This window comes from Candoia aspera, chromosome 8 (assembly GCF_035149785.1).
Source record: "Candoia aspera isolate rCanAsp1 chromosome 8, rCanAsp1.hap2, whole genome shotgun sequence".
In the NCBI taxonomy this organism is placed as follows: Eukaryota; Metazoa; Chordata; class Lepidosauria; order Squamata; family Boidae; genus Candoia; species Candoia aspera.
In genome coordinates, this window is record NC_086160.1 from 78531204 (window position 1) to 78546867 (window position 15664).

Sequence of the window (15664 nt, forward strand, 5' to 3'; positions counted from 1 at the left end):
ACATGGTAAGATTTGCTTTTAGAAGCAGATCTGCCTGACAAATACTGGGCAGATGCTGTTTTAACAGCTACATACTTACAGAATAGACTGCCAACCAAAGCCAACAAGGTAACACCTTTTGAGCTATGGCATGAATGCAAACCAAGTGTAAAGCATCTGAGAGTGTTTGGATCCAAGGCTTATGCACACATACCAAAGGAGAAGAGATCCAAACTAGACCCCAGAGCTGAAGAAGGCATCATGATTGGGTATGCTCCAGGAAGCAAGGGATACAGAATCCTGAACCCAAAGACAGGAAAAGTAAGCACATGCAGAGTGGTGTACTTAGATGGGCGCGAGAGAGGCTACCATAGTCGTGCTGATGATGACTGCAGAAACCAACAGTGGCAGTTAGCAGCTTGAGATGTTTAGCCCAACGTTCGAAGACACAACCACCACGCCGACCCAGGGGGAAATAAAAGCCCAGGAAGAAACTCCACTAGAGTCAGATGATGAGGCCACAGATGCAGAAGGGGTTGAACCACCAAGCGCCACTCCTGAACCTGCTCCAAGACACGCATCACGACCCAACAAAGGAGTTCCAGCCAAGAGACTCACCTACCTCACAAGGTCATCGTTACCCAAAGAACCTGCATCGTGGAATGAAGTGCAGCAAATGCCACCAGTTGAAGCAAGCACAAGAAAAGCTAGAGGCTCTGCACAAGAACAAAACATGGACTTTGACAAAACTACCAACAGGCAAGAAAGCCACCGGATGCAAATGGGTTTTCAAAGCCAAACAAGATGAAAATGGAGAAGTACAAAGATACAAAGCTAGACTAGTTGCAATTCACAAAAATATGGACTTGATTACGATGAATGTTTTGCTCCCGTTGTAAAACATACCACAATCAGAATGCTCCTGAGTCTTGCAGCTTCCAGGAATGTGAGTGTTGAACACCTAGATGTAAAGACTGCATTTCTACATGGAGAGATAGAGGAAGAACTGTACATGCTTCAACCTCCAGGCTTCACCAATCCCAAGACACAGCAACTCATAAATCCACTAGTGGGCATGTATTTTTCTATGGGGGTGGAGCAGTAAGCTGGGGAAGCTGTAAGCAAGCTACAGTGGCACATTCATCCACAGAGGTGGAGTATGTGTCAGCAGCAGAAGCATGCGAAGAGGTTTCATGGCTCAAGCCTAACTCTATGAAAACAACCAAAGTTGTATTAGACTCTCACAGTCAGAAAAGATTAACGGGAGAACTAAACACATTGACGTTAAGTATCACGTAGTAAAGGACATGCAAGAGCAAGGAATAAGTCTAAACTATTGTCCCACAAGGAACATGACTGCGGACATTCTCACGAAGCTGTTGCCGAGGAGCAGTTACCAAGAACTGCGGAAGAAGCTGAACCTTCTGGACTCTGAGACATGCGAACTTGAGAAGTGGTGTTGGAATTATCAGGGATCAACTCAGCATTGTCTCATAAGCATAGGGGGGTCGCCCTAGCAAATCGCATCTCTATTGTGCTTGTGTGATGTCACATGGGTCACCTGACTTCCTCTTCCTCCTCCTCCTTGGGCTTGGGGATTACCAGTCTCCACTGCCTCATGGGCAGACATGCAAGCAGGAGCTCTTTTATTAACCTTTAAAACTCCATCAACCCCCACCAGTCCCCCCTCAGGTGGCCATGAACATTTTTTAATTTAAAACTTTAATTTTTTAAATAAAACTTCATTAAATTTTTCAACATTTAGTAGAAACTAAAAAGCATGAAAGAAAAAACCTACAAAGAAAGAAAAAGAAACTAAAAAGGTGTGAAAATAAAAGATTACTACAAAGTGACTTCCGACTTTCTATAGCAAAGATATACATAAATCTATATTAATCTCTTACTCCAATTTAAACTAAAATAAACATTTCTATAAAGCATTTCAATTCTCAATACAACATTCCCTCTAAAACAAACTTGCCTTCCCACTTGTTGTTTATTCATTCAGTCGCTTCCGCCTCTTCGTGACTTCATGGACCAGCCCACGCCAGAACTTCCTTTCGGTCATCAACACCCCCAGCTCCCCCAGGGACGAGTCCGTCACCTCTAGAATATCATCCGTCCACCTTGCCCTTGGTCGGCCCCTCTTCCTTTTGCCCTCCACTCTCCCCAGCATCAGCATCTTCTCCAGGGTGTCCTGTCTTCTCGTTATGTGGCCAAAGTATTTCAGTTTGGCCTTTAATATCATTCCCTCAAGTGAGCAGTCTGGCTTAATTTCCTGGAGGATGGACTGGTTTGATCTTCTTGCAGTCCAAGGCACTCTCAGAAGTTTCCTCCAACCCCACAGTTCAAAAGCATCGATCTTCCTTCTCTCAGCCTTCCTTATGGTCCAGCTCTCGCAGCCATGTGTTACTATGGGGAACACCATTGCTTTAACTATGCGGACCTTTGTTGTCAGTGTGATGTCTCTGCTCTTAACTATTTGATCGAGATTGGTCATTGCTCTTCTCCCAAGGATTAAGCGTCTTCTGATTTCCTGACTGCAGTCAGCATCTGCAGTAATCTTCGCACCTAGAAATACAAAGTCTTTCACTGCTTCTACATTTTCTCCCTCTATTTGCCAGTTATCAATCAAGCTGGTTGCCATAATCTTGGTTTTTTTGAGGTTTAGCTGCAAGCCAGCTTTTGCACTTCCTTCTTTCACCTTCATCATAAGGCTCCTCAGTTCCTCTTCGCTTTCAGCCATCAAAGTGGTATCATCACTTCAACATAGTTTTTCACCTAATAAAGAGTTAAATATTATCCTTCTTCACTATAGTATTACTCTGCCAACTAAACTAACAAAAAACAACCTGCCTACATCTTATTACTATTTGTAATAATAGTATCTTATACTATTGCATATATATGTAACTTTGTTAATCTCCTTTTACCAAAAATAAAAGCGTTATCCAGAAAGCAAAAGCATCCATCTAAACTAGCCTTTCTCACCCTTCTGACCCAGGAGGAACCCTTGAAATAATCCTGGCCCCAGGGAACGGTTGCACATTCAGGCTTAAATATGGGCCAGAAGTTACAAAATTCTTCTATGTGTTTCATGGGTAGGCCTGTATGTATACATTAACAGTGTTCTTAAACTGAAAATAAAGAGTGAAACTTACCTCTTTAACGTGAAGTTGCCCGAATTTGAAATAATTTTTTAAATAAATCATGATCTCCCAGGGAACCCCTAATGACCTCTCACAGAACCCGAGGGTTCCATGGAACCCTGGTTGAGAGAGCCTGACGTAAACCCTTAAAAAGCCATCCTGATAAACATATTTAAGCAATTATCCCACTTCAAAGTAAATGAAAGCATTTACATATCTCAACATTATACACAGAGCTTTCCCCCCATAAGTCTCCAATTTTGCAGCCTGCCTTGAAAAGTCCAAATATTCTTCATGAACCTTCCAGCATTTGAAGTCCAATTCTTTCTTGATCTTAATGTTGCAGTGACAGTCTTTCTCAGTTCCTTTTTTAGATCCAAATCAATTTCTTCTTCAGATTTCCACAATTTTTCCCCCTTCACTTTTTGATTCTGAGTCACAAATCCTCATCTTCTTCTTTGGAGAAGCAGGTTTGTATTTGGGATAATTCTCCACCTTATCAGCCTCTTCCAATTGTTGGCACAATTTGAACTCCAGAGGTTCTGAGAAGTGGTGGTGAACTTGAGTGACTTCAAGATAAAATTCTTTAAAAATTGTTTTAATTTCCTCCATGTCCCTCCACAGATTATGGCGCCCTCTAGTGACTCAAGAAGGTAAAGTCCATTAAGGCAGTTGTATTAAAAATATCCTCCAGCTCCTTATCTTTGGAAGTAACCAATCAGCAAAGTAGAAAGTGAAAACAAAGGCAATTCCCACAGGAAAGTAAAAGCAGGTCGAAATTCAACTCTGCAGATTCATTGAAGTAGGAAAAATCTTTCATAGTCCTCAAAACTTAAGTTTATGAAAAAAATGGCAATAGAAAATCTCAGCATTACACTATGTATGTAGTATATAACAACAGGCTTTGACTGAATCCTGGTAAGACGGAGTGGCTGTGGGTCAGAGGCTCCTCTGTATCCGGGAACTTACCATCTCTAGTTCTGGATGGGGTTGCACTGCCCCAGACAGACCCGGTGTGGAATCTGGGGGTCCTCCTGGACTCATGACTCCTGCTTGAAGAGCAGGTGGCAGTCGTGGCCAGGAGGGCCTTTGCTCAACTCCGTGTTGTGCCCCAGTTACGCCCTTTCCTGGACCGAGAGGCCCTTTGAACAGTCACTCATGCCCTGGTCGTCTCCCATATAGACTACTGCAATGTGCTCTACACAGGGCTACCCTTGAAGAGTATCCGGAAGCTACAGCTGGTCCAGAATGTGGCCACACGGGCAATTCTTGGTGCCCCAAGATCAGCACATGTAACACCTTTGCTGCACGAGCTGCATTGGGTACCAGTTTGCTTCCGGGTACAATTCAAGGTGTTGGTTATCACCTTTACCTACATGGCATGGGGCCAGGTTACCTAAGGGACCGCCTCTTCCCCATTACATTTACCCACCCCACCTGCTCCTGCAGAGGGCATGTTGCGGACGCTGTCTGCAAGAGAATTCCATCTGGCGGGGTCCAGGAGGCAGGCCTTCTCTGCAGTGGCTCCTGCCTCTGGAACACTCTTCCCCCAGAGGTGAGGCTAGCCCCATCGCTCCTGGCCTTCCAAAAGATCCTGAAGACCTGGCTCTGCCGCCTCACTTGGGGCAGGGAGGGGAGTAGTTATTCTTGAGTATGGCTGGTGCCTTAGAGTGCTCCTCACATAATATGAACTGAGTTAGAACTTTTACTGCCATCTGGATTTTATTTTTTTATGTTTATATTTTGTATTTGTATCTATATTTCATATACTATTTATGGTTATTGTTTTTAGCTTGTTAGCTTTATTGTAATCCACCTGAGTCCCTCTTCTGGGGAAAGATGGGCAGTGGCAAAATTTGAAGATATACTGTGTGTGTGTGTGTATATGTATATATATATATATATACTGTATATATACTGTATATGCCAAATTTCCCAATTAATAAATCCTGAAAATAATGAACATCACTGAAATTCTGCATTTCTTTGCTGTAAAAAGCCTGTCTTAGGTAACAAATATACAAAAGAAACCCTGGTTTTTTTAGAAATGGGGTGGCAAGATTTAGTGTCTGTTTTTTGACTTCGGCACAGCCCCAAACTCGAATTGATGACAGCCTTGCAGCAGTCTCAGTCACAGACTGATTGCAGGAACTCTGTTCCACAACACACAGCCCCACGCGAGAAACTGCTGTCTGGAGAACAAAAAGGGTGATTTCCCAGATTCTCCTTACCTTCGGAGAATATGCTGCACCACCGGCACTGCTTCCAAAAGCAGAACCAATCAGTCTACCAAATTGCACTGGAAGCCGAGAGGGTGAACTTCTTAACTTCTATTTTGCATGTGCCTTCATCCGGGAGAGAATTGAAGCCCAGCTGGTCCTCCTCATGGCACAGGGAGGAGGGAACTGTGAGTCAGGACAGACCAGGGGACAAGGACAAGAGACACTTAGCTACTTTAAATGAAATCAAGTCTCTATGCCCAGGGTACCGTTGGAACTAGTGCAGGTTAACTGCGAACTGTCATCTTTGTGAACGTGATGCAAAACGTACAGCCGCATTCTCTTTATAACATGTACCTCTTTATTCTATTCTCTAGTCGTGTTCTCCTGTTACACATTCCCCCTGAATGCTACTATGCTTTGTGTGTCTCCTCCTCCTCCTCCTCGCTGGCTGAAGAAGAGCAAAGAGAAGAACCGGTTAAGAATGCTGAAAAATACATTTAGAGCTGATAAACAAATGAAACATCTATCGTGGTTGCCTGGCTGAAACTAATAAATCTTTCCTTCCTTGAGAAAGGAACCAGCACATGAAGAGGAGAGGAGGCATGAGGCCCGAACCAAGAGTGCAAATCAGCACGTGTCCTGTCACAGTAGGGAACGTGGCAGCCTGCACTGGAGAGGCTGAGATTCTTCCACAGAGCTCTTGGTATCTTCCAACTCCCTTTTGGCCATGGGGCTGGCAGAGGAGAAAGCTATTCTATTTTTCTCTCTGCTTTTCTTCTCAGTGTGCATGCAGTGCACATGGGAAAGGACGTGTCTGCCTGCTTGTTTGCAGAATATGGTTGTAATTTATATGCAAGCAGGTGCAGCCTTTTGCACCATCGTACTGCTAGACTGCTTGGTGGAGCCATCTCTGTCCCCGTTCCGATATTGCCTTTAAGACCCTATACACGTTGCAATAAGCTCTGGGAGGACTGGTGGGGTCCCAGAACACTGGAGGGGAGCAAGTATTATTTCTATTGTCAAAAAAAGGGAAGGGGGAGAACCCAGCAAATTACAGACCTGTCAGCTTGATGTCTGTATTGGGCAAGTTCTCTGAACAGAACAACAGTGCACTTGTGAGCTCTTGGACAGGAATGCAGGGATTAATGACAGCCAAAGAGAGGAAGCTTAAAAAAAGCCCTTCCAGAAATGGCTTTGCCTTGGGAGGTTGTGCCCAGAACACTGTTTGGGTCCCCACTGGGTGCTGAACTGCAAACCAGCCAACCTTATTTTAGCTTAGTGTGTTGTGTGACCCCATCAGTGCAGCTGAGTATGGTTCAAAATGCCCCACCACCCTCACAATCTAGGTTAAGTGGTTTGTAGGCAAAGTTGCTGTACACACACAGTTAGGAACTGATAACAGTTGAGCAATCAAACTTGGCTACCACTCCTGGCAGCCTCCACCCACTTGGCTGCCAGCAAGCAATGCAGGGGCCCCTTTCAGCCCCCTGAGGGCTCTAAACACAGCCAGGGCCAGGCAGCTGGTCTGGAAAGCAACTACAACTGTCCATCAAACGTCCAACTCGATGCCTGGGTTTGCCCGACTCTGAGCCACAAGCTAACCAACCTTGGTGAAGCCCAGTAAACCATGCAGCCTAGACAAAGCCCCCTAACAATAAGCCAGACTCTCATCCTGTGGAAACTCTAATCATCAGCAGAAGGCAGCTAAGAAAATGCAACAGCAACTAACTTAATGCAAAAATCTCTCTCCGCAGCTGGCAATGATCAAACACCTTCCAGAAGCAACCCTCAGAATTTCCAAGCCAGTTTCGTGATTCCTAAAAAATCAGAGAGTTGGTCTGGACACCTGGAACATCCACTTTTTGGTAAAAAGCCCAAAAAGAACACGGTGGGAGTCCCAGAACAGGCTTAACACACAACATATATAGGCTGGTCCCCCCTGCCTACCCACCACTGACGTAAGATCAGCCACTGGTGCCAGAGCTTGTCCTCTGAAGCAACACCCCAGCAGTGCCGAAGACCTAGCAGGAGGCCGCATGGGGCAGTCAGGAGCCTCCAAAGGTTCTACAAGAAACGCGGCCTTTCCAGGGCACTCTCACACCAAAAGCAGCAGCACTGGGCCAAGAAGACGAGCGTTAAGAGTCACATTTATTTTGTTATTTAAAGCCCCCCCGCTCCCCAACTGTGCAGTCTTAGGCCTGGCAATGCTAGGTCCAGGCGTGGCAATGGCAAATGCAGGCAGGCTGGGAGCCTCCCCTTCGCTGGAGCTGCAGCCTCCTCATCTGCAGAGACAGCCCACAGATGGCACGTTTGCCAATACTTGTCGAGCACTGCCGCCAGGGTCAACCCAAGACAGCAGCGATCCCCACAAAGATCCATTGTCAACTGAGCCACAAGTTCAAGACAAGACACGCGCTGGTCAGCAGCCCCCCTCGGCGTGGGTCATTCCGTACTTCTCTGTGTACCTCCTGAGAAGAGAGGAAAAAACTTTCAGTGCAAGTTGCCGCTTTCTGCCACCCCTAAAGGGGCTGCTTCCTGTTCTACAGGTAACCCTCTGCCCACAGAAAAAGGGGGTCCACCACCTCCTGGCATAGTCCCGGAGCGCTTGCTTTCGTTCCTGGAGAGAGAGCTGCCTCGCTTCCGCAGACCTGGCGAAGACTTTCCCCGATGCCTGAGGAAAACAGACGCCTCTTTAGGAACCTGCCCAACCACGCTTCCCATAGAAAAACACACGTGGCCTCCTGGGCCTGACTGCAAGTACCGGGGCCATTTGGGAGGTGGAAGGATACTGAGCGCCATAGAAGGGTGGAGCCGCAGCCAAAAAACCTTCAGTCTCTGCCTCGGGTGTGAAGGGAACCCGCCCCTCCAGAAGATTGGCAATTGTGGTGTCCACGCAGTTAGTCTGAGCTGAGGAAGGAAGGGAATGAGTAGCCCTGTTTAGCGAAGACAAGCAGCGACTCAGGGTCCCCTCCCACAACCACACAATCCCTCGTAACAAAGGCCTCCTTCCCCACAAGCATCTAGGCTAAACTGACGCCCTACGTGTTCCTTCTGTTGTACTTTGTCCTAGGATGACGTGCACATGCTCAAGGAACTCAGTCAAACATGTGCCTGTGCAGAGAAAATGCTTCTCAACACTTCTGAAATATCTCAAATGGAAGATGGCAGAAAGAAAAATAACAGTTTTTATCCCTGAAAATACTTTCTCTCCCCTAAATGCACTTTTACCACCTGCTTGCTGGGTTCCCCCTACAACCGTTGCCCCATTATGGACACACGGACATCCTAGAAAGACACACTCTACCCTCTTCAGGACCTGACAAAGTGCTACAAAATCTGCTCAAAGCCCTCTGTGCTACAAACGGTACTTACTGTTCCCAGGTTCCCTAGCTGCAATCCTGTGCCTTCCCCTTAGACCCTAGGAACAATCTCAGCTGAAGGGCACAACAACACACATGGACCCTCTGGCTGCTGCTTCTTCCCTTTCTGGGGATCCCTCACCTAAGTCCTTGCGGATGGCTGCCATGGGCACATGGGGCAGAACTTCCCGGACGCGCTGGGCCAGGCCTATCAAGTGTACATCCTCTGTGGAGGCCACGCTGCGGGAGGCAGGAGGCCAGCCCCCAGAGGGCTGGCTTACAGCTGCAAAGAAAGGAAGGAATGAGGCAGTTTCCCGCAGCCCCCACCCCCACCCCTGCAGCGTGGGCTCCTTTCCCAGCCACTGCGCTCCCTGGTACCATACTCGGCAGGTCCTGTCCCGCTGCCTCTTGCAACAAGGTGACGTTAAGGATTCAGTGAGAACTTCCAGCTGCTGCTGTAACCCACAGAGTGGTCAGGGCAGCAGGGAGCTGCTCCCCCAAAGGCAGAGAGGCAGCAGGCGATCGTTATCGAAGCCAGACGGTCCACCCGGGGTGGACGCAGAGACTCACGTGGGGGAGGACGGGGAGCAGCAGGGTTGTGGCGGAGGCGCTTCAGATGCTCTGCTTTGTCAGCGGCTGTGAGACACGTAGACGCCACGCCCAGCTCCAAAGCTAGAAGCTGCAAACAGCAGAGACGCGAGCTGGGGAGCTCTGAGCTGGCTCTCTGGGGGCAGACCAGCCCAGTGTCGACCCCACCACCCCTGGGCCACCACACCTACCTCTTGGACCCGCAGGGCAAATTCTTCCCGGGTCTCCTCGGCTTGCCTGCACACAGATGGGAGCCACCTTGAGGGGAGAGAGAAGCCCCCAGGGTGTCAGTGTCAGACCACCAGTTCCTTGCTGCCCTTCAGGCTGAGGGATGTCTGAGTCTGGATCCAAAGGGCTCCTCTCGCCCACCCCCACCAAAAAGCAGAGAGTTTTAGTACCTTACTTGATAAACAGTGACAGGAACAAAAAAAGTCCAGAGCAGCTCAGTGACCCAGGAAGCGCCAGCCACGCTCTTTGAGGGAAAAGGAAAAGGAGGCCATCTGTCAAAAAACAGGCAAGAGCGAGGCAGCGCAAAGCCAAGCATCCTCCAGAGAGAAGCACTCACCACCGCCACAAAGGGCCTCCAGACCTGCAGCGCCAACGGCTGGACCGTGTCCACGATAGAGAAGGGCCAGGAGCTGGGGACAGAAGGGGCCGGTTAGTGGGGGGGGGGGGGTTCGGCGTTGCTTCTGGAGCCCCTGCCCCGCCATCCCATCCCCGGGCCCACCTGAAGCGCAGGAGCCCCACCCGGCCGTTGGTAGTGGCCTCTTCGGGGAAGAGCAGCAGCGGCGGGTTACTGCCCTGCGAGCAGTAGCCCTTGAGCGACTCCAGCAGCTCCGCGCGGCTCTCGGCGCCGGCGACCTCCAGGAACCCGCGGGACCAGCAGATGAAGCCGGCGGCGCCGTTCAGCACGGGCTGCGGGGGAGACGGGCAGGCGGTCAGGGCAGGCAGGGCGGCAGGCGGCGAGGGAGCCCGCCCGGCCCGCCGCCCCCCGCTCACCGCGCTGCAGGAGACCAGCAGGCTGAGGACGTTGTGGTCGAAGGGCGTGACGTGGTTGGCCACGAAGACGCGGGCGCGGAGGCTGCGCGGGCGGCTCTGCCACACGAAGAGGCCCAGCACCGAGCACATGGCGCGCACCAGGAACCTGCGGGCGGGACGGCGGGCGGCGAGCGAGCGGAGCGGAGCGGCGGGGCGCTCCCCCCGCCCCCTCCCCGCCTTCCCCCTCCCCCCGCGGGGCGCGCGGCTCACCTGCGCGGGGCGCCGTCCGGGAGCGCGCAGCTGACTAGGAAGACGTGCAGCCCCACGAAGAGGCGCACCAGCAGCAGGCACAGCCCCACCGGCGCGTACAGCAGCAACGCCAGCAGCAGCGGGAGCGGGCCGTCGCTCGGCAGCCTGCGGGGAAAGGCGCACGGAGTATGGCGGGAGAGCCCCGGGCGGCCCCCCGCCCCCCCGCGGACTCGCCCCCCCTCACCGGTGGGAGTCGAAGAGGCGCTCGGGCCCGGCGGCGGCGGCGGGCGGCGGCGGCGGCTCCATGCCTCCGCTGAGGCGCCTCGCCTCCCTTCACGGACGGACCGCGCGCGCGGCGGCCATCTTACGCGGCGGGCGAGCGGAGGAAGCGCGTTCGCGCAGCCCCTCCTCTTCCGGCACTGCGGTGAGGGCCGCCCGCACTACATCTCCCGGCCTGCCCCGCGGCTCCGCCTGGCGAGGAATGGCGGCGAGGCTGGCGGCGGCGGCGCGGGTGGCCCTCCGGGCGGGCCCCGGGCAGCCAAGGGCCGTGCTGACGGCGGCGGCCGGGGGCGGCCCGCGCGGGGAGAAGCGGCGCTCCGCTGCTCCGTCCCCGCGGTGGGCGGCGGCCGGCGGGGCGGCGGCGGGGGCGGCGCTGGCGCTGCTGCTGAGCGGCGCGGCCAGCGGGGAGCGCCCCGGCCCGCGGCTGCAGGCCCTGTCTGCGGCCGTGCCGGAGCCCCCGCCGCGCTCCCCGCGCAGCACCTACAACTTCATCGCGGACGTGGTGGAGCAGACGGCGCCGGCGCTGGTCTACATCGAGATCCTGGGCAGGTGGGCGCGGGCGCGGGCGCGACCCCGGGGCCCTGGGCGGGGAGGCGGCCGCGCGCGCTGAGTCCCCGGCTTCTCTGCTCCGCGCCAGGCACCCCTTCTCGGGGCGGGAGGTGCCCCTCTCGAACGGGTCGGGCTTCGTGGTCTCGGCGGACGGGCTGGTGGTGACCAACGCCCACGTGGTGGCTAACCGGAGGCGCGTCCGGGTGCGGCTGGCCAGCGGGGAGCTGTACGACGCGGTGGTGCGGCAGGTGGACCAGGTGGCCGACATCGCCACCCTCAAGATTGACCCCAAGGTGACTCGCTCCGCCCCGATCCTCCCGAGCCCCGGGGCTGGCATCGGGGCCCTGCCCGGGGCCTCCGGGGGGGGGAGGTTGCGCCCTCCGAGGGGACGGACCGTGGCGCGGGTGTTTCGCGGCTGGGCGCTGTGCCCGTGAGGCCGGGTACGGTGAAAGAGCCGCGGGGAGGTGGGCAGGGGTCCCGCGGCCCAGGATGCCGAGGGAGGCGGGGCGGGGTCCGCTTTCCGCCGCTCAGGCCTCTCTCCTCCCTGCGCGTAGCGCCCGCTGCCGACGCTGCGCCTGGGCCGCTCTTCCGAGGTGCGGCAGGGAGAGTTTGTTGTTGCCATGGGCAGCCCATTTGCCCTGCAGAACACCATCACCTCGGGCATTGTCAGCTCGGCCCAGCGCGGAGGTCGAGAGTTGGGCTTGGCCTCCTCAGACATGGAGTACATCCAGACGGATGCTGCCATCGATGTAAGTTCCCTCCCGGAGGACAGGCCAGAGGAATGATGGGGGTGTGCGTGTCAGTATGTGAGATGGGCGGCCATGTACTTTTATCAAACGAACAAAGAAAAGGGGCCTGGGTAAGGTGCTGCTGCTTTGGCTGATTCCACCTTCTCTTTTGCAGTTTGGGAACTCTGGGGGCCCTCTTGTCAACCTCGTAAGTTTTCTGCTGGAGGCGATTTGGGGGGACCCGGGAGCTGGTTATTCTGCTGCAGGGGGCTGTTGTCTGTGGCCAGAGAGTTGGTAGTGCCCCCATGGGAAGGCCCTGCAGCCACTGCCATCCCTCCGGTTTGGGCAGGCTTGGGAGAACCATAGCCCGGATGGTTCGTTGAGGGCTCTGCGCTCTTGCTTCAGGGGTGCCCCTGACCGACTGTTGTACGAGATGGCTTCCTGTCTCTCCCGCCCCCTCCCCAGTAACTGACCAGACCTTTGTCATCTCTTAGGATGGGGAAGTGATTGGCGTGAACACTATGAAGGTCACGCCTGGGATCTCTTTCGCCATTCCCTCCGACCGGCTGCGAGCCTTCCTGGAGCAGGAGGAGAAGCACAAGGGTGAGCCATGGCTAGAAAAGAGGCTGGGCCTTGGGTGCCTCGCAAGGCTGAGTGGGGTGGCGGGGGCCAGCGTTTCGACTTAGCTCCCCCCTCGCAGGCGTCCTGAAGGCTGCTGCAGAGGCCCCCTGCCCCCCCTTCTGGCTCTCCTCGGCTCTTCTGCCCCAGGAGTGGCGGGTGCTTCACAGGTGTGAGGCGTGGCTGGGGCAGGGTGGGTTGGTGCCCCTCCAGAGAGAGTCGCCTTTCCTGTTGCAGAGTCCTGGTTTGGCTGCTCCGAGGGCAAGCGCCGCTACATTGGGGTGATGATGCTGACCTTGACTCCCAGGTAGGACTTCCAGCTTGAATCGATCCAATTCCAGGTTGCGGGGTGGACTGCCTTGCCCTACCGAAGTTCCGTCTGACAGAGCCGGTTGTTCCCAGCCCGTTTTCAGCCGAGGGTCTCGGTGTGGAACCTGAGCAACTCGGCTTCCCCTCCCCACAGCTGAGATGTGTGTCCTCACGTCCTGCCTTGTCTTTGGCCAGAGCTGCAGCAGTGGCAGTACAGTGGGCACGTCTGGGCCGCTGGCGGCAGAACAGGCGATGCGGTTGTGTGTGTGGGGGTGCAGGTTGTCCTCCTCCCTCGCTTCGAGGAGCCAGGCGAGAAGGTCTCTGCTCAGGAGGCCAGATCCCGCTCTCTGGGGAGGGGCCTGGGGCTGCCAGGGAGGCTGGTTCAGGCCTGGGAGCCAAGGTGGCTGTCGGGCACAGAGAGGAAGGGGCGGAAGGGGCCCTCTGGTGCAGCGGGGCTGCTGCCCATCCCTCCTGCACTGGGCATGCTGGCGGGCCCTGTGATCCTTCTGTTTCCTTCCCAGCATCCTGTCAGAGCTGAAAGGGAGGAACCCTTCTTTCCCTGATGTCCCCTATGGTGTTCTCATCCACAAGGTCATCGTGGGCTCCCCAGCGCATCAGTAGGTGCTGGGCTCTTGAGGGGAAAGGTTGCTGGGCCTCCTTGTGCCCCAGTTAGGGGCCAGTGACAAGAGCCTTCTGCTGGTGCTGCTCTCTTCTTCCACAGGGCGGGCTTAAAAGCAGGGGACGTGATAACGGAGATCAACGGGAAGGCGTCTCGGCGGGCAGAAGACATCTACGAGGCTGTGCGGACCCAGACCCGCCTCACTCTGCTGGTCCACCGGGGCTATGAGGTGCTGCTGCTGACTATCACTCCCGAAGTCACAGAGTAGAGGACTCGGGGCAGGACTCAGCCCCCCGACCTCTGGATTCTGAAGGCTGTTTCCCACAAGCAGAGAGCGGGCTGGGCCTCTGCCCCCTGTGACCTTGGCAGGGAATCGACAGCACCACATGGTTGTGGGCTGGGGATGGCAAGGGGCCCAGCTGGCATGGCAGAGCCTCTCATCCCTCTGCTGGGGCCGCCTCATTAAAGGACCACGCGGTGCTCTTCCCAAGGAGGAGGAAAGGGCGCTGAGGCCATCTTCTCCTTTGCCTTCAAAAGCATTTGGTGGAGAGCTCATGTCTGGCTTTTGTAATGAAATGTTTGTTAAGCGTGGCCTTGCCTGCGACGGCAGCGTCTTCTGCATGCGCTCACGCTGCTCCTGCCTAGAAGACTGGCCAGCGCGGGACCTTGCTGTAGCTGATCTTTCCTGGACTGCAGCCTTGCCCAGCCTGCCCCTCTTGGGGGCACTCCCTGTTGGGTGTTCTTAAGCCCTCTAATCCCGGTGTTTCGGATTCTCTTGGGCACCGGCCTTGAGAAGGAGACATGGCTGTTCAGGCATGCGGGGAATTCCTTCTTGTCCCAGAGAAGCCCCGGCTGGCTGGCTACACACCCCCTTCTCCTCTTGCGGTGAGGTGGGGTACGCTGTGTGTTCTGAGGCGGGGCTGTGGAGGCCCGAACCCAGATCAGGGCTTCTGGAGCAAAAAGGGTGCTGGGCTTTGTGCCAACCTGTGGAAGTGCATCCCATCTGCAGGGACATCAACTATCTCTGGGCTGGGGATGTTGGGAGTTGGAGTCCAACATTTCTGGCAGCTGCAAACTTTGGGAAGACTGATGTAAGGCTGAAGTCAATTACATTTTCCAAGCCAGTTTCTGGTTTTCCTCTGTTTTCAGAGGGGAGGCAACTGTCATGAGGCACCCAGGCAGCTCTCCTTTCGGCTGGGCTGCTGTTAGGGGGCAGGGGGTGCTGTGCCCTCCTTGTGTGGGGTTCCTCCTGGGGCGTCCTGAGCTGCAGGAAGCCAGAGAGATCAAATCCTGGGCTTTGGGAGGGTGGGGGCCAGGGAGTCAGCACGCCTCTCCTCCCAGTGGCCAAACAGGACTTTCCTTCTGCATCCTGCAGTGGAGTGTCTCCTCTTGGCGAAGCCAGATGGAGCTGGAGGGCTGCTGAGGCAGGGGGCCATTAAGCCCCAACTTGGGAGGGGGACTGGTGGCTGCGTGTAGCCCTCCAGCCGTGTCCACCCCTTCTCTTGGGCTCTGGTGGGTGGGTCATTCTGCAAGTCAGTGGAGCTGGTGTGCGTGTGAGTCAGCATTTCCCTCCCACAATTACCCTGCAGAGAGCCCCATGTGGCATTTAAGCTCCTCATTCCCACGCAGCTGCCCCATCATGCTCCCCAGAGCTCGAGCAGGGTGAGGGAAATGCCTGTGGGTGCTTGCATCGGGTCCTCTCCCTTCTCCCAGACACCAAGTCAGTACACACATTGGGACACAAACGATTAACTTTATATATATGTATGCGAAGGCCCAGGCCTGCCCCCAGCACGGGCAGTGCTGAAGCCCTGGATAGAGGCAGCTGGGAGGAGCTGCCCTCCTTTGCCTTCCGCCTCCCAGCTGGGTGCAGGGGTGGTTTTCCTGGGGTGCCAGCAGCTCCTCTGGTCAGGGAAGGAGCAGCAGCTGAGAAGAAAGCCAGGGAGGATTGTCTTGGCTTCAGCCCGGTCCTGGTTGCTCTGGGAGATGAGGATGGGTGGGTGGCAGGTGGCACATTTCAGCTGCCCAGGAATTGCTT

The 15664-nt window shown here is 54.6% G+C and overlaps 3 protein-coding genes across 6 annotated transcripts; 2 read left to right on the forward strand and 1 right to left on the reverse strand.

Moving 5' to 3' along the window:
- Nucleotides 1-7478: 7478 nt before the first annotated feature.
- AUP1 (AUP1 lipid droplet regulating VLDL assembly factor) lies at nucleotides 7479-10916 on the reverse strand. 4 transcript variants are annotated; one of them, XM_063310845.1, is made up of 12 exons: nucleotides 10769-10915; nucleotides 10546-10689; nucleotides 10297-10441; nucleotides 10025-10212; nucleotides 9863-9935; nucleotides 9696-9769; nucleotides 9489-9555; nucleotides 9280-9388; nucleotides 8852-8992; nucleotides 8112-8257; nucleotides 7933-8021; nucleotides 7479-7818 (listed from the first exon to the last, which is right to left on the reverse strand). In XM_063310845.1, the coding sequence occupies exons 1-12, from the start codon at nucleotides 10828-10830 to the stop codon at nucleotides 7770-7772; spliced, it is 1287 nt and encodes a 428-aa protein (XP_063166915.1). In that variant the 5' UTR covers nucleotides 10831-10915; the 3' UTR covers nucleotides 7479-7769. The 4 variants fall into 4 exon arrangements, with proteins under 4 accessions (XP_063166915.1, XP_063166913.1, XP_063166914.1 ...); XM_063310843.1 differs by having other exon boundaries at nucleotides 9696-9935; XM_063310844.1 differs by having other exon boundaries at nucleotides 10025-10441.
- On the forward strand, nucleotides 10829-12874 carry LOC134502422 (serine protease HTRA2, mitochondrial-like). Its single transcript, XM_063310762.1, has 5 exons — nucleotides 10829-11352; nucleotides 11441-11645; nucleotides 11907-12101; nucleotides 12575-12683; nucleotides 12849-12874. The coding sequence occupies exons 1-5, from the start codon at nucleotides 10829-10831 to the stop codon at nucleotides 12872-12874; spliced, it is 1059 nt and encodes a 352-aa protein (XP_063166832.1).
- Nucleotides 12875-12877: 3 nt separating this feature from the next.
- On the forward strand, nucleotides 12878-14117 carry LOC134502473 (serine protease HTRA2, mitochondrial-like). The gene is made up of 3 exons (XM_063310847.1): nucleotides 12878-13005; nucleotides 13529-13624; nucleotides 13729-14117. Exons 1-3 carry the CDS (start codon nucleotides 12983-12985, stop codon nucleotides 13892-13894), a joined length of 285 nt encoding a protein of 94 aa, XP_063166917.1. The 5' UTR covers nucleotides 12878-12982; the 3' UTR covers nucleotides 13895-14117.
- Nucleotides 14118-15664: the final 1547 nt, after the last annotated feature.

What these genes read in the sequence shown, in the direction of transcription:
- LOC134502422 (XM_063310762.1), top strand. Translation starts at nt 10,829, where the DNA reads ATGCCTCCGCTGAGGCGCCTCGCCTCCCTTCACGGACGGACCGCGCGC. An exon ending in TACATCGAGATCCTGGGCAG is followed by an intron (nt 11,353 to 11,440) that starts GTGGGCGCGGGC and finishes GCTCCGCGCCAG; the next exon opens with GCACCCCTTCTCGGGGCGGG. An exon ending in GCAGGAGGAGAAGCACAAGG is followed by an intron (nt 12,684 to 12,848) that starts GTGAGCCATGGC and finishes CTTCTGCCCCAG; the next exon opens with GAGTGGCGGGTGCTTCACAG.
- AUP1 (XM_063310843.1), bottom strand. Translation starts at nt 10,830, where the DNA reads ATGGAGCCGCCGCCGCCGCCCGCCGCCGCCGCCGGGCCCGAGCGCCTC. An exon ending in CCGGACGGCGCCCCGCGCAG is followed by an intron (nt 10,442 to 10,545) that starts GTGAGCCGCGCG and finishes TCCCGCCCGCAG; the next exon opens with GTTCCTGGTGCGCGCCATGT. An exon ending in AGCCATCCGCAAGGACTTAG is followed by an intron (nt 8,258 to 8,851) that starts GTGAGGGATCCC and finishes TTCCTTCCTCAG; the next exon opens with CTCAGACTAACTGCGTGGAC.
- LOC134502473 (XM_063310847.1), top strand. Translation starts at nt 12,983, where the DNA reads ATGATGCTGACCTTGACTCCCAG. An exon ending in ATGCTGACCTTGACTCCCAG is followed by an intron (nt 13,006 to 13,528) that starts GTAGGACTTCCA and finishes TTTCCTTCCCAG; the next exon opens with CATCCTGTCAGAGCTGAAAG. An exon ending in GTGGGCTCCCCAGCGCATCA is followed by an intron (nt 13,625 to 13,728) that starts GTAGGTGCTGGG and finishes CTTCTTCCACAG; the next exon opens with GGCGGGCTTAAAAGCAGGGG.